Source organism: Triticum aestivum, chromosome 6A (assembly GCF_018294505.1).
Source record: "Triticum aestivum cultivar Chinese Spring chromosome 6A, IWGSC CS RefSeq v2.1, whole genome shotgun sequence".
Classification (NCBI taxonomy): Eukaryota; Viridiplantae; Streptophyta; class Magnoliopsida; order Poales; family Poaceae; genus Triticum; species Triticum aestivum.
The window spans coordinates 619846327-619860161 of record NC_057809.1 but is presented as its reverse complement, the minus strand read 5'-3'; the positions used below and the strand labels follow the sequence as shown (position 1 = coordinate 619860161).

Genomic DNA, 13835 nt, shown 5'->3' with positions numbered 1-13835 from the left:
CTGCGTCGGTAGAACATCAAGATCGTCACCACGCCGTCGTGCTGAAGGAACCCCTCCCCGAAGCTTTGCTGGATCGGAGCCCGGGGATCGTCATCGAGCTGTACGTGTGCTAAGAACTCGGAGGTGCCGGAGTAACGGTGCTTGGATCGGTCGGATCGGGAAGAAGACGTACGACTACTTCCTCTACGTTGTGTGATCGCTTCCGCAGTCGGTCTGCGTTGGTATGTAGACAACACTCTCCCCTCTCGTTGCTATGCATCACCATGATCTTGCGTGTGCGTAGGAATTTTTTTGAAATTACTACGTTCCCCAACATCAACGAGCGCTCCATTGCAGCTCCGTAGCCGACGACTTGCAGCTTCATTGCAGCTCCGCCACCTGCGCCGAGCTGCTCCATTGCAGCTCCATCGCCGGCGTCGAGCGCTCCATTGAAGCTCCGCCGCCTACGCCGAGCGGCTCCATTGCAGCTCCGCTGCCTGCGCCGAGCGGCTCCATTGCAGCTCTGCCGCCGGCGTCGAGCGCTCCATTGGAGCTCCGCCGCCTACGCCGAGCGCTCCATTGGAGCTCCGCCGCCTGAGCCGAGCAGCTCCATTGTAGCTCCGCCGCCGGTGTCGAGCGCTCCATTGCAGCTCCGCCACCGGCGCTCGAGTACTGCAACGGCACACGAGGTTGCATTGCATCACGGACGAGGTTGTAACACACCATAATGGCCGTGGACAAGTTGCGTTGCATACCGGCGGCCATGGACGCGTTGGTGCATTGCAGCACTGGCGTTCATCGACGAGCGCCATTTGTATCACCGGCATCACCTCCCGGTTTCCCCTTGTTGTGGTGGTCCTTACCATGGCTCCCCTCCATGTGCGCTATGCCACCTCGAGCGATGCAACGGAGGAGCTCCGGCTGTTGGTGCCGACGGCCGGTGTCTAACTCTTCCGTTTTCCTAGCTGTTGTGGTGATGCTCGGCTGCTCGCCATGACTAATCTCTTGGCGATGGCATGTAAAAGGAAGAAAGAAGAAGAAACGAGTGGAGGAGCTGCGTTAGAGATAAGATAAGGTTGGGGCGAAGCGGTGGGCAGTCGCAGCCTGACGCACACACGTGGCGCATAGAGAAGGAGGCTTAAAACAGAGAGAGATAAGTCGGATGATTATAAACGTTTTCCTTATGGGAATTAATTAAGAGATGGGCCGAACCAAACCAAGAAACAATGGGGTTCGTAGGGCATCCAGCCGTATAAAGATGGACTTATTCAGTGAAACTAGGGTTCAGCGCAGAGGCAGAGGAGAGGCCTTGCCTTGCGGATGGGGAAGGAGACGGCGATGCGGTGCCGGATGGGCTGCTGCGGACGTATTCTCTGGCGGTGCCGCCGCCTCGCCCGGCGTGGAGGATCCGCTCTATCGGCTTCCGCCCTTTCATCTGCCCCTAGTGTTTTCTTGTGCAGCAACACCTATTAACCTCTCTGCAAGTCCAGTCCCAGCGACGTTTGTGCCCGATTAGTCGCATGCATTCATCCTTGCAATCAGTTTGTGGTGCACCCTTGCAAATTTTCCGTCCACAACTGCAGGCGATATACCATCATACCGTTAGCTACGCAATCAGACAAGTTCCACACACACACACAGACACAGACACACGATTTTTTTTTCAAAACTAGCATGTTTTTTACAGCAATTTCGGAAATTAGCAGTGCTAACAAGTTATTTGCAAAACTAGCACCCCGTCGGTCTCCCATTGGCCGAAGAGTGGCTCTTCGGCCAGCCGTTGACTGAAGAGGGCACTTCTGCCTCCCGTTGGCCGAAGTGTGCCCCAACTAGGCCGAAAAGGACTCTTCAGCTTCCCATAGGCCGAAGAGCACTCTTTGGTCAACCGTAGGCCGAAGAGTCCCCGGGCCCCACCTTTTCGCGTGAATGGTTGACCGAAGTTGCATGGTCGCGCTCTTCTGCTTACCGTAGGTCGAAAAGGGTTTTTTTATTATGACTTACGAATGTTGTGTAACCATTTTGCAATGAAAAAAAATTGCATAGCCCTTTCCGTAAATATTTTCCCGCCAACTCTTTCCCCTTCATATGTTCCCGCCAACCCTTTCCCGCCATATGTTCACGCCACCCGTTTCCCGCCAACCCTTTCCCGCCATATGTTCCCGCCACCCGTTTCCCGCCATCCCTTTTCCGCCATATGTTCCCGCCAACTCTTTCCCTCCATACCCCAGTCGTTCTTTCCCGCCATTTTCTCTCCTCTATACCTATAAACCCCCCTTGACCCGGAGGTGAATAAGCAGTCCAGTGTAGTCGAGATGTCCCATTATCCTTTCGATCGTAGTTTTCACCCTGAGATGAGCAGCACTCTTCTGAGGCTAGCTACCGATTTCAGGATGGACAATAGGATAGTTCCATGGGAAGAACTCACCGGTAGTGACACCATAATGAATGAGTTGGCTCACCAATTACGTAGGGCTGGGTGGCCTGAAAGGACTTATGAGGAGGTACGTAAAGAACTTCTTAGGTTGAATGAAAGGTGGAAGAAGGTAGTGGGGCCGAAGAGTGAAACTTTTAGAAGGACTTTAGAAAAGCATCCATTTTTATGGACTGAGGAGAGCGAGGACGAAGATGATATCTTCATGCCGCCGCTCCCGGGTTCCGCATCGTTGAAGGGCAAGAGTTCTGCATCGTCGAAGGGCAAGAGTTCTGCATCCACGAAGGGCAAGAGTTCTGCATCGTCGAAGGGCAAGAGTTCTGCATCAACAGAGGATGACGATGATGACTTCATGTAGTATGTAAGCTGTATTCCAGTTGTACCTCAACAAGTAGGGCATTATGTTCTACGTTAATTTCATTTTGTAGTATGTAAGTTGTATTTATTAAGTTCAACCGCACCGTTTAATTCAGATGTGCTTGTATCTTAATTATCGGTTGTAGTCTCTTTGAAAATGTAACTGGAATAACAATGCGAATTAATAGTAATATGTCTCTCGCATACATAAAACGATACATGTCTCCTGATCAGATAGAAGCAAGTGCAATAGTAACACATACATGAAGCATGTCTTATACATAAATACTGACTCACATATGCGAATAGTCTGAAACTAACATAGAGAATGACTCATACATAGATACTCATATCACTGTGGGGGTCGACGACGAATCTGGGTCTTCCTCGGGCGAGGACCGGAAGGCGATAAGCTCTAAGGCGGTGGACGATGCTCACGAAAACCACGACCATAGATAACCTCGTCTGTCACTGTCTGTGTCTCCTGCGACAGTGGTGGTGGTGGAGTGTGAAACACCGTGTGCAAGAAGTCATAAGTGTTTTCAGCTTGGTCATCGTCATCTCCATAGCCCTCTAATCCACATCCAGCACCACTAAGTATCGGTGATTGCACTGAATGCATGAACTGTTGCGACTGGTTGCCTACCGCAATATAGTAAAACGGGTAAAATTAATTTGCGAACCTACAATGTTGAAAAGAATGTACAAAGTAGTGTTACCTAGTTCCATTTGATGAGACCGGGAAGAGGTCCCTGGTTGAGAAGGCGATGGCTGATTCCAGGAAGAGCTCCCTGGTTGTGAAGGAGATGGCTGATGCACAGAGAGGCGTGGTTGCTGCACGGAGTATCGTGGTTCTGAACGCTGCACAGAGTGTCGTGGTTCTGAACGATGGACAGAGGGACGTGGGGGCCGATGTGCGGGACGAGGAACGACAACATCCGTAGATCACCTACATGTAAGTGATGCGTAAATCCCTCTTAACTTCTCATCCATACGCCTCAACCATGAGAGGTGCTCTGGCTGTGGGATAGTATCCCCCCTCTCAACCTGCCGCATTAAAGCGGAAACCTCCTCTCGCGCCTGGACTGTCAAGTCACTCTGCACATGAAGAGTTAACCCATTGTATATGATAAGGTTATGATAGAACTACACATATGAGAAGCATGACACGTACCGCGTGGTGTCTCGTTCCCACAACAGAGGTAGTTGGGTATATATCGCTGGTGAGAGGGGCTTCAATCTGATCAGGAGCAGCTGATGGAACCAAGTAGATCCTTGTTGTATGCCGGTAAGTTTGTAAATACAACCCAAACTTGTCCCAGTAAAAGGGCCGAACCTCATTCCAGATATTTGTCGGTGTCGTAGTCCATTCTTGAACGTAAGGGCTTATGCTCTGAAGCCAAACAGCCATGGACTTGTTTCCTCCTACGCGACTGTACATGAGATTGACAGATTAATCAGATTGACATGCGCGTTGCATGGTTAGATATATTCTGAATGTAGTGCTGACAACTTTAATATTATTACTTACTTGTGAACGTGGTCTGGTATCCGTGGAATATCTGGAATTGTAGGCTCTTGGCATAGACCAAACTATCAAACTGCACCGTGAAGGACGGGTAGCAGCCCTTCACCTGGGTATGTGCAAACTGTCTCTGTACATGACAACAAATTTACATTAGTAATACTATTGCACGGCAAAAATAATCGAAAGAATTACATAATTTAAAACTACCTCTCTCCGTACCCAAACAGATCCCATAGTAGGCAAGTCGCCGATAGCAGGCACGTAAGCCCCTGCCATGTCCTCCAACCCAAACGGTGTGTCAATGGAGACATAGGGTTGTTCAATAGGGAATCTCTCGTAAGACCAGAACTGCAATAATAATGGACATCCAACCAGACCTGACTTTCTAGACTTCAACAAGCAACCTTTGCACAAGCCTCTATACGTAGCTGCTAACAAGTTCATCAACCGCTTGTTCTTAAACTGTGAGAAAAAGTTAGCCCCAAGATGGCGCATGCACCACCGGCTCTGCAAATCCTTCCAAGGTGTTGGTTCGTCATAGGCAGCCAACACATGTGAGCAAGGCAGGTGCAACAACTTTGGTTTGTTGCATGTACACTCACACGTTGGATAAAATTCCATTCCAATTTTTACCTCATGCGTCTTCACCTCATTCGCAGAACCAAAACCATCGGTAGGTAGCTGAACCTCATACCTCCTTTCCTGATTACCTACGAGTCTCACAGTGTGCTTCTTTGCTTTCTCTATCTTCTCTGCCATATACTCCATGACACGGCTACAGTAAGGTGTGTTCTGATTATCTATAATATGCTTCTTTGCTAACTTGTGTCGGTCTCTGAAATATCTCAAAGTGCCATGGAATACAGCCTCCACAATAGCTGTGAGTGGCAATGCTCTATTCCCTCTGAGTACAAAGTTATACACCTCTGCAAGGTTGGTTGTCATGTGGCCATACCTAGCTCCATGGGTGTCATGCAACAAAGACCAATTCACGGGAGGCTCTTTCTCTATCCACTCTGAAAAATCCTTTATTGCCCTCCCCTTCTTTCTCTTAGTATTAGGAGGGTCAATTGCTGGCAAGTCACAGAGACCAACTGGCTCCTCTAGCTCCGCCATGAGTGTTGCTAATTGTTGTTGGTCCTTTTCCATTTTCTTCCTGGCACGGACCTGCTTCTTAGTAAACTCATCAAGTTTTGACCAAATAAATTGGTATTTACGCTCCTGGTTCTGCTTGCATAATTTTTTAAACAAGTTCATCAACCGCTTGTTCTTAAACTGTGAGAAAAAGTTAGCCCCAAGATGGCGCATGCACCACTGGCTCTGCAAATCCTTCCAAGGTGTTGGTTCGTCTACTGTTGGATTCCTTAGTGTCTTCACAGCCTTCAATATACCAGCATGCCTATCATGAATGACACACACGTTTGGTCGATCCTTCACGATGGCAATTTTCACTTGCCGAAAGAACCACACCCAGCTCAGAAAGTTCTCACCCTCCACAAATGCCATGGCTAGTGGAATGATTTGATTTTTTCGATCCACACCAATGGCAGTCAGGATTTGCCCTTTGTACTGACCAGTCAGGAATGTACCATCCACAAATATCACAGGAGGACAATGCCGGAAAGCTTCAATGCATATAGCGAAAGAGAAGAATACTCGTTTCAACACCTTGAAACCTGGTATACTCAGCAACCTTGTATGTTGTACGTTAACATAAGTGCCGGGATTCCTCTCCTTCAGTACATCCAGGAGACGGACAACATTATCATATGAGTCAAAGAATGTCCCAAACCTTTCCTCCATAGCCTTCTGCTTAGCCCTCCAAGCCTTTCCATAACGAATGTCATAATTCCATCTGACCTTCACTGCTGTCTGGATGTGTTTTGCTTTCATATCTTTTTTCTCCACTATCTCAGTATACATGAGTTGCGCAATGAGAGTTGAAGTCAGGTTTGGATGACGAACCAACAAGTTTTTCCTCACACAATTATGTGGGACCACATTCGTGACAACCCAGTGGATGTTATACTTCGGCACGTGCCCGTGCACCTTCGCAGGACAACCTGTTTCAACACACTTCACGGTATAGTTTGTTGGGTTTGATCTGTCTGTCCAGAAAACCCTCTGAGTAGACATAGCCCACTTTATCACTGCATACTTCAATTTTTTCTTTGTATCAAACATAGCCCCTATCTGGACTTGGTTCAGATTATATTGCCATGGAGTCTCATGGCCATCGTTCACAGTAAGGCCGGTGGATATGTCCTGATTCCATGCAGAAGGAATCGGTACCTCCACTTCATCCTCAGAATTTTCAGAATCCAGATCCTCTGCATATCCATCCTCGTTCTCTTCCTCCATCACCCTCTGCATTTCATCGCCTTTCTCATCCCCATCAGCAACACCAGAACCAGCTAATATTATCGACTGAATATTCGGCCCAGTATCATGACCACAAACATTGTCCAACATGTAGTCTGACTCCTCGGTTTGGCTAGGATCCACATCCGGTGGCTGTGACCCGGATAAAAGAATCTCGTTAGCAACTCGACTACCCTGGCCGGGTTCATACCCCACATGGAGTTGTACGATATTCTCCTCCTTCGCCACTGGCTGCACTAGGACATATGGGTGGATTCTTCGGTCTCGGCAACGACTTAACAGGGTCAACCAATGCTGGCTCCTATCTATCGGCATCAACTCCCACTTGACATTTTTACAGGATTTGGTCCACAATGCATGAATACTGATGGAACATACTTCAGAATCCAACCCAAAACTAGTAGTCAACCAGTGCTTCAATTGTCTAATGTCCACTCTGTCCAGGTCTGAAAGTGTCATGACGCCATTTTTAAACTCACTAAGATCAACCCCCAACTCATTATATCGAACATTACCAGGGCCATAGTAAACAATCAAATTTACTGATACAGACATTTTCACCTGTCAGACATTGCCACCTTCTAATTAATCGCAATGAACAAATTGTTACCGGCTACACTAACTATCCGCTAAAATGCCAACACAAACCAATTAACACTAATAAAATGTGACGCGTGATTATACCTTCGACGCGTGTGGCCACCTCACGAAGAACTTGCACCAACAGACACCACCAACGCCACCCCCTCGGCGGCACGAAGCTGCACCTCCTCCTCACCAGCCAAACCGCCTCCTCCTCCTCAGCCCACCATGGCCTCTCCTCCTCAGCCCACCATGGCCTCTCCTCCTCACCCCAACCTCACTTGTACGCACAAATAGCTATCCCATTGGGAAAAAATGGCCGTAGGCCGGTGGAGATGGCTACGATCTACCGTTTCTGTGGTTTGGATTCGAAAATAGGTGGAGAAACGAAGAGATCAGCGAGGGGGGCGATGTACAGAGAGGAACGAGAGAGATAGAGGAAGAACAGCGAGAGGAGAAAGAAGATGCCGCTCGGGCCTTATCCGCTACTCTTCGGCCACTGGTAAGCCGAAGACCTCTTCGGTCGCTGGCTGGCCGAAGAGGCCCATCTTCGGTCGCTGGCTGGCTGAAGAGGCCCGTCTTCGGCCCAGTTCGCGCACGCTTCGGCCAGGCTTAACCGAAGACGTCTCTTCGGGCTTTCGCAGGCCGAAAAGGTCCACTTCGGCCAACCGTTGACCGACAGGCTGCTAGTTTTGCAAATAACGTATCGACACTGCTAGTTTCCGAAATTGTTATAAAAAACGTGCTACTTTTGAAAAAAAATCCAGACACACACACACAACTTACTCTGGAGTCTGGACTGGGTGGCAATGTGCAAGCAAACATCATCGTAAGGACCAGGAAAGTGATGGCCACGGTCCTCCTTGTGTTGCTCTGTTTGACATGTGCCATGAGGAGAAGAGATCGACTACTTGTGTTTGCCTACGCAATCCCTATTTGACTTGTTTTGCGTAAGTTGTCGTTGCTTCGCATAGAGGGGATCGAGCTGAGCGGCCAAATGGGCCAGCCCATTTGGAAGCACCTGATTCATGGTTACTGGTATTGGGAACCTTCCGGAAGGTCCCAGTTGGCTCAGGTCGAGCTTTTTATTTTTGGTTGTTTTTTCTTCAGTTTTCTAGGATTTTCCTATTTTTCTTTCTTTTCTTCATTTTTTTATAATATGTAAGTTTCAAAAAATGTTCGCAAATTTTAAAACTGATTGGAAATTCAAAGTTGTTTGCGTTTTTCAAAACATATTGAAAATTCTTATTATTAATAACATTTTTTGAAAAATGTTCTGAATCTCAAAATCTGTTCGCATTTGAAAAGTAATCTGATTCTCTCGAATTGACCTTTTTTAGGAAAAATGTTCAATTTTTGAAAAAATATTGAAAACTTAAAAACATTGGTCATATCTATCAAAAATTTGCTCCATTTTTTTAAATGTTCATTACAGTACCTCGGTCACCCCGCTACATTGGTCAATCCATCACTATAGTGGTATTCTAGCCGAGACTTCCTAGTTGACGCTCGTGTGAACAGTGAACGGTTGACATAGGCTCAAAAGAACGAACATAGAGGAGGGAGGCACGCCCTGCCGAGACTTTGTAGTTGATGCCCATGTGCGTCAACTAGGGGTGGCTTCGCTGAAGCCATGGCAAATGGTGTATCCTTGGTCGAATGGTGTATCCTGCATAGGGTACGACTTGTCGTCCCAGCGTGGAGCCCAAGGGACCGAGTCGAGGCCCAGGCTGGTGCAAGAAGCAGGCGGCGAATTCCAATGATCAACGTTGAGGGAGGCAAAATGCAAGGGTTTTCTCCAACATTCCCATGCTTCCAAGCTCATGCAAGAAGGCGGTTGCATCGACGTGCTTCCTACCTTAGGATCGATGGGTAGCGTGTCCGGCAGGTGACCTGGCTCATCACACAAACCATGGAAAGTACAATGCTCAGAGTCACCGTCGGCATGGTACGGCAAGTTGCTCCTCCCTCCCCATTGTTTCGGGTTCATACACGAAAGTGGTGTGCCCTTTTCTTCCGCCCCAAAAAAGAGGCCCAATCATCCAGATTCTGCATGGTCACCACTGTCGCGGGCTTGGTGGACACGTCAAGGCTGTAGAGCTCATAAGCAAAAGGAATGAGAACGATAATCATGTCATGACAAACCACCACCCATGTCATATCATGATCTTCTTGACTGCAGTCCTGCCTGTTGGTTGTTATCTTCTGTAGACCAGGCTGAGGGGCCAGTTGCACAAAGTGGAACCACCTATTGCCATCTGAGTGAATGAACTTACCATTGAATCCCACTATCTGGCCCATTGACAACATATAAAAGGAAGTTGGACTTGGGACCAAGAGTTGCTTCCAACTAATAGCTCTAGATCGCAATTTGGATAATCCGTCTTGGAGGACGCAACTGACCAGAGGAAAAAGCAACGATTTAACATTCTTACATTAGGACACCAACAAGTCCTTAAACAGATGCATAGTGGAAGATTTGAAAAGGCTTTGATTCATCTGTAGGAATCTGAAGATGAGGATGTTGTCAAGGTAAACAGTCACGAACTTATCGACCTTTGTCAGTTGATCAATAAAGAGTTCACTTTTCCCAAAGACAAGAAGTAGCGGGATGTGGAGTGGATATTTAGAGTGCTCCAAGCCCAATTTACAGTTGTTTGTGCACCTGCTAACAATGGGGTCTAGAGACCTTGTGAGAGGTGATGTCATGTTGTGTGATCATGCACAACATGAACGTGGACGATGAGGGTGATGATCCGGCGGAGGTCTGGAAATTGAGAATATGGGTGATCGTATCTAACTTCGAAGTTAGAGTCCGGCCATGTTTAAAGAGTTTGTCCGAATGCATCAGCAAATTCAGCATCGACCAACTCATGAGAAGCTTAATGAAGATCTGATTCGTCATGTGTCGGCATTTAAAGGGGACAACCAAAACATATGTACGAGTTGAATTCAAGTTTGAACTATTTTATCTCAAAACTTAGTTGGATTGTAATATTTACATTTGAACTACGGTCACATTTTAATATTTTTACTCTTGGGTGATTTGATATGCTATTATTTTCAGTGTTGCGGACTTAGGAAAAACAATTACAAGGACGGACGTTTAAGAGACAAGATTGGATAAATAGTGTATCTATTTTGAAATCGGCGTTGGGATACCCTAAAAGCTCATTCTTGCGAGTAAAACAAGTCCCACATGGAATGGAGTGAAAGTGGTACTACCATGTGAGAGGCGAGACAGCCATGTCGCTGGAAGCACGGGTATTGACCCAGTTGTCTATGATTCCTCTATTAATCATTTTCTGCAAGAAAAAAATATTCAAATGAGACCTATCAGTTGTACCACCATCGATATACTACATATGAAATAATGAGCCAAGTCAGAAACAAGCTCCACGAGTTTTTTCAATTCAAGTAAGTAGTGTTAAAACTAAATAATGAACAATGGGCAATCAAGCGAAATAATTTGAGTTACTACATACAAAATAATGACCTGTTATTTTAATACGCTGAGCACAAATAAAGAACAACTCAACAAGTTTGCCATGTTAGTTCCAAGAAAAATTAATGCTTACTAAAAGTGGAAGTGAAAACAATGAAGATGGAAATAGAACCTTATGCTAGTAAAACAATGCATGGATTCCAGTAGTGAACTATTAAAACAGTAAAGATACGACAAACTAGCCATGTTGAAAATGATGTGAAGTAGCACTTCATTAAATGAACAGATTTATTTTCGATCAAGATTGTTTTCACACAAGCACTTGACAGGAAGGGGTAGGAAGGAGAGGAGGGCATAAATCGGCTGGGACCTTGTCTACGACCTGCAGCTCGTCTGGAATGGGTTGAAGCTGCTGCTGCTACATGCTCCCGGTCCTCTATGGGAGGCCGAGGTGCCCCATCGAAGGCCGGCAAGAGGATGCAGGTGGAGCCCATGACAACCCTCATGGGTACATACAAGAAACTGAGTTAGATCAGTTTTAAGCCACCAGAAGAATAGCTATTAATCAGCCGCCTCCTCCAAATGAACACAGGAAATCGCAGCAAAGGTGACCATGGAAGAACAGGGCATGAAAAACAAATATAGGGCAGTAGTATAACTAATTTACCAATATATCTCTTCCTCCACGCCCACCCCTAGATCACTGGACCGAGCTCCAAAACACAACATGCATGAAGCACACGCACGAACCATGTCGGCAAATCTCCTCCTACTCTGCTACCTGGCCTACCGATCGCCACCGGCATCACAAGCGAGAAAGGGCTGGCTAAAGTGGGCAGGTCCAAGCTAAAGATAATGAAGGAGCATTGACATCGTTATCTTCCCACAGCAGAGCCAAGCTAGGTTGTATTCGTAGATGATCTGTAAGATTTGTACAAACTATCAGTAACTATCTGATAATGATAGTGTAATTCCAAACTGGCTAGTGATCTACAAATCCAATAGTGATCAAATCCTAGCTAGCTGACATTGCTGCGTATGACTGGATCTGTTGCTGTAAATGTTGTAGTAGCAATAATTAGTACAAAATACAAACAGTTGCGGAGCCCGTCCGGCAGCAAGCCCCGGATTGCTCCGGGCTTCCTCCGAGCACTGTAGGACTGTGGCTACCATAATCACTATAAGCAGAAAGATTTGGGCCTCACACCCCAGGCCCAAGCCCTAGGGGGTCTGGTCCTGTCTGCGCCCCTGAATACAAGAGAAGAAGTTCAGGACCATAGCTCATTCGAACCTACGCTCGGCACTGTCCAATTTAATGCAACTTTCATGTGGATCCGTCCCTGTCAGCATTCAAAATTCCTTGATGTTGTATTGTTTGCCTTAATCCTTCTATCCTGGTTATTTTTTTAACATGGTGGACTGGCACACTTACCCATGTACTGTAGCACACTTACCCATGTACTATAGCACATGTGCCCATGTCGTAGAATTCAAAAAATATTCTTCTGTTCATGTGTGTAAATCAGAGGCAGCCATTTGGCTCTCGGGCACCAGAACTCCTGGTGCGTAGAAATAATTTTCAAAAAATCATAGAAACACAAAAATCATCCAAACATTTATGCATGTAGATTTGGATCTTCTTTACCATCGCAAAAGTTCCAGAAAATAATATTGGCATATGCATGATGTGCGAAAAAAGCAGCATGGGTCAAAAGGTCATTCAGATGTGTAGAAACACAACCAAACATCATAGGTTTGCATAGATCGCATTCATTTGAACTATTTTATGAAAAAAAATCAGTTCACCTAACATTTAGATTACTAGGGGTGTGGATTTCTTCATGATTTTTTGACAAAAAAAACTGAAATTTATTTTTTCACCCGTATCCAAAGAGAATTTAGCACACAGTGTAACTTCTGTATACAATCTTTGTCTTGGGCATACTGTTCAATTACATGACATCCCTTCATGCATGTCTTGTGGAGAGTGCTGGCACACATTACGGGGCAATGAACAAGTGTGAGTGCATAAGACAACATTCTAGTTGCCTGATGCACCATGGCTATATTATTACCTATCGTGTGAACATCATGTAAGGGCCTGTTTGGTTCCAAATAAGTCACCAACTTATAAGTCGAAAAGTGAAAAAAGTGACTTATTTTACCAAACAGACCCAACTTATAAGTCACCCCAACTTATAAGTCATAAGTTGCTTCACCCTAACTTAAAACTTATAAGTCACCCCCTTTTGTGTGGGTCCCATCACCTTTATATAAAAAAGCAAGGTGGAAAGGTGTGGTTAGGTGACTTATAAGTCAGGTGACAACCAAATAGGCATGACTTATAAGTCACTGGTTTTAAGTCACCTGACTTATAAGTCAAGTGACTTATTGGAACCAAACAGGCCCTAAGTTTAGTTAGCATTTCTAACCATTAATAAACTATTCGTGCAATGAAATCTTTACCTGCAATGCATCGATCCCCATAAATGATGTCTGGAGAAGAGTGATCCTGAGTGTTGGTTTGGGTAGACCATTGTTCCACACAACATTTTCGCTTGGCGGTGGTAACCACAATTATTATACCCAACCACCATTGAGTGTATGTAAGCCAGTTCAATCAATGGAGTAACTAAGCCAAGCTCGATGGGGTTCTACAAAGCTTCTGCTTGGCGCCCATTTTGTAACCAACTGTTTTCATCACACTTAATTTCTACAGAGATCATATCAAGTGCACTGGATGCTATGGTGCCAACTCTATGTTTCATGGAGTTATTGACATTTTGGTTTTTCTTGCGTCCGAGAGGCAGCACAACACTTCTAGGGCAACCATGGCCACAATGTTGAGGGTTCGGATTTTTGGCAGAAATTTAGAATTGATTCCTATAGGAAAATAGATCCATACAATGAAATATAGGAAGAACATTATTCATACATTAAAATCATTGGGTTGGATTGAAAACTTGGTCATGCAAGAAAGACGGCCTGCTGTAGATGCCACAAATCACATTTTAAAGGAACATTTTATTCCGTCTACATAAAAAGAACGACTCATTCCATTCAAGGAGTTTATTCACCGAGATTACATCACACAAGCACGATCAAGATTCATTCGACGTCATGGATCCATA

At 45.8% G+C, this 13835-nt stretch overlaps 1 protein-coding gene across 1 annotated transcript; it reads right to left on the bottom strand.

The window, feature by feature from the left end:
• Positions 1-276: 276 nt before the first annotated feature.
• Positions 277-1393, bottom strand: LOC123131471 (uncharacterized). Its single transcript, XM_044551142.1, has 2 exons — positions 735-1393; positions 277-651 (listed from the first exon to the last, which is right to left on the bottom strand). The coding sequence occupies exons 1-2, from the start codon at positions 843-845 to the stop codon at positions 361-363; spliced, it is 402 nt and encodes a 133-aa protein (XP_044407077.1). The 5' UTR covers positions 846-1393; the 3' UTR covers positions 277-360.
• Between the last annotated feature and the right edge of the window lie 12442 nt (positions 1394-13835).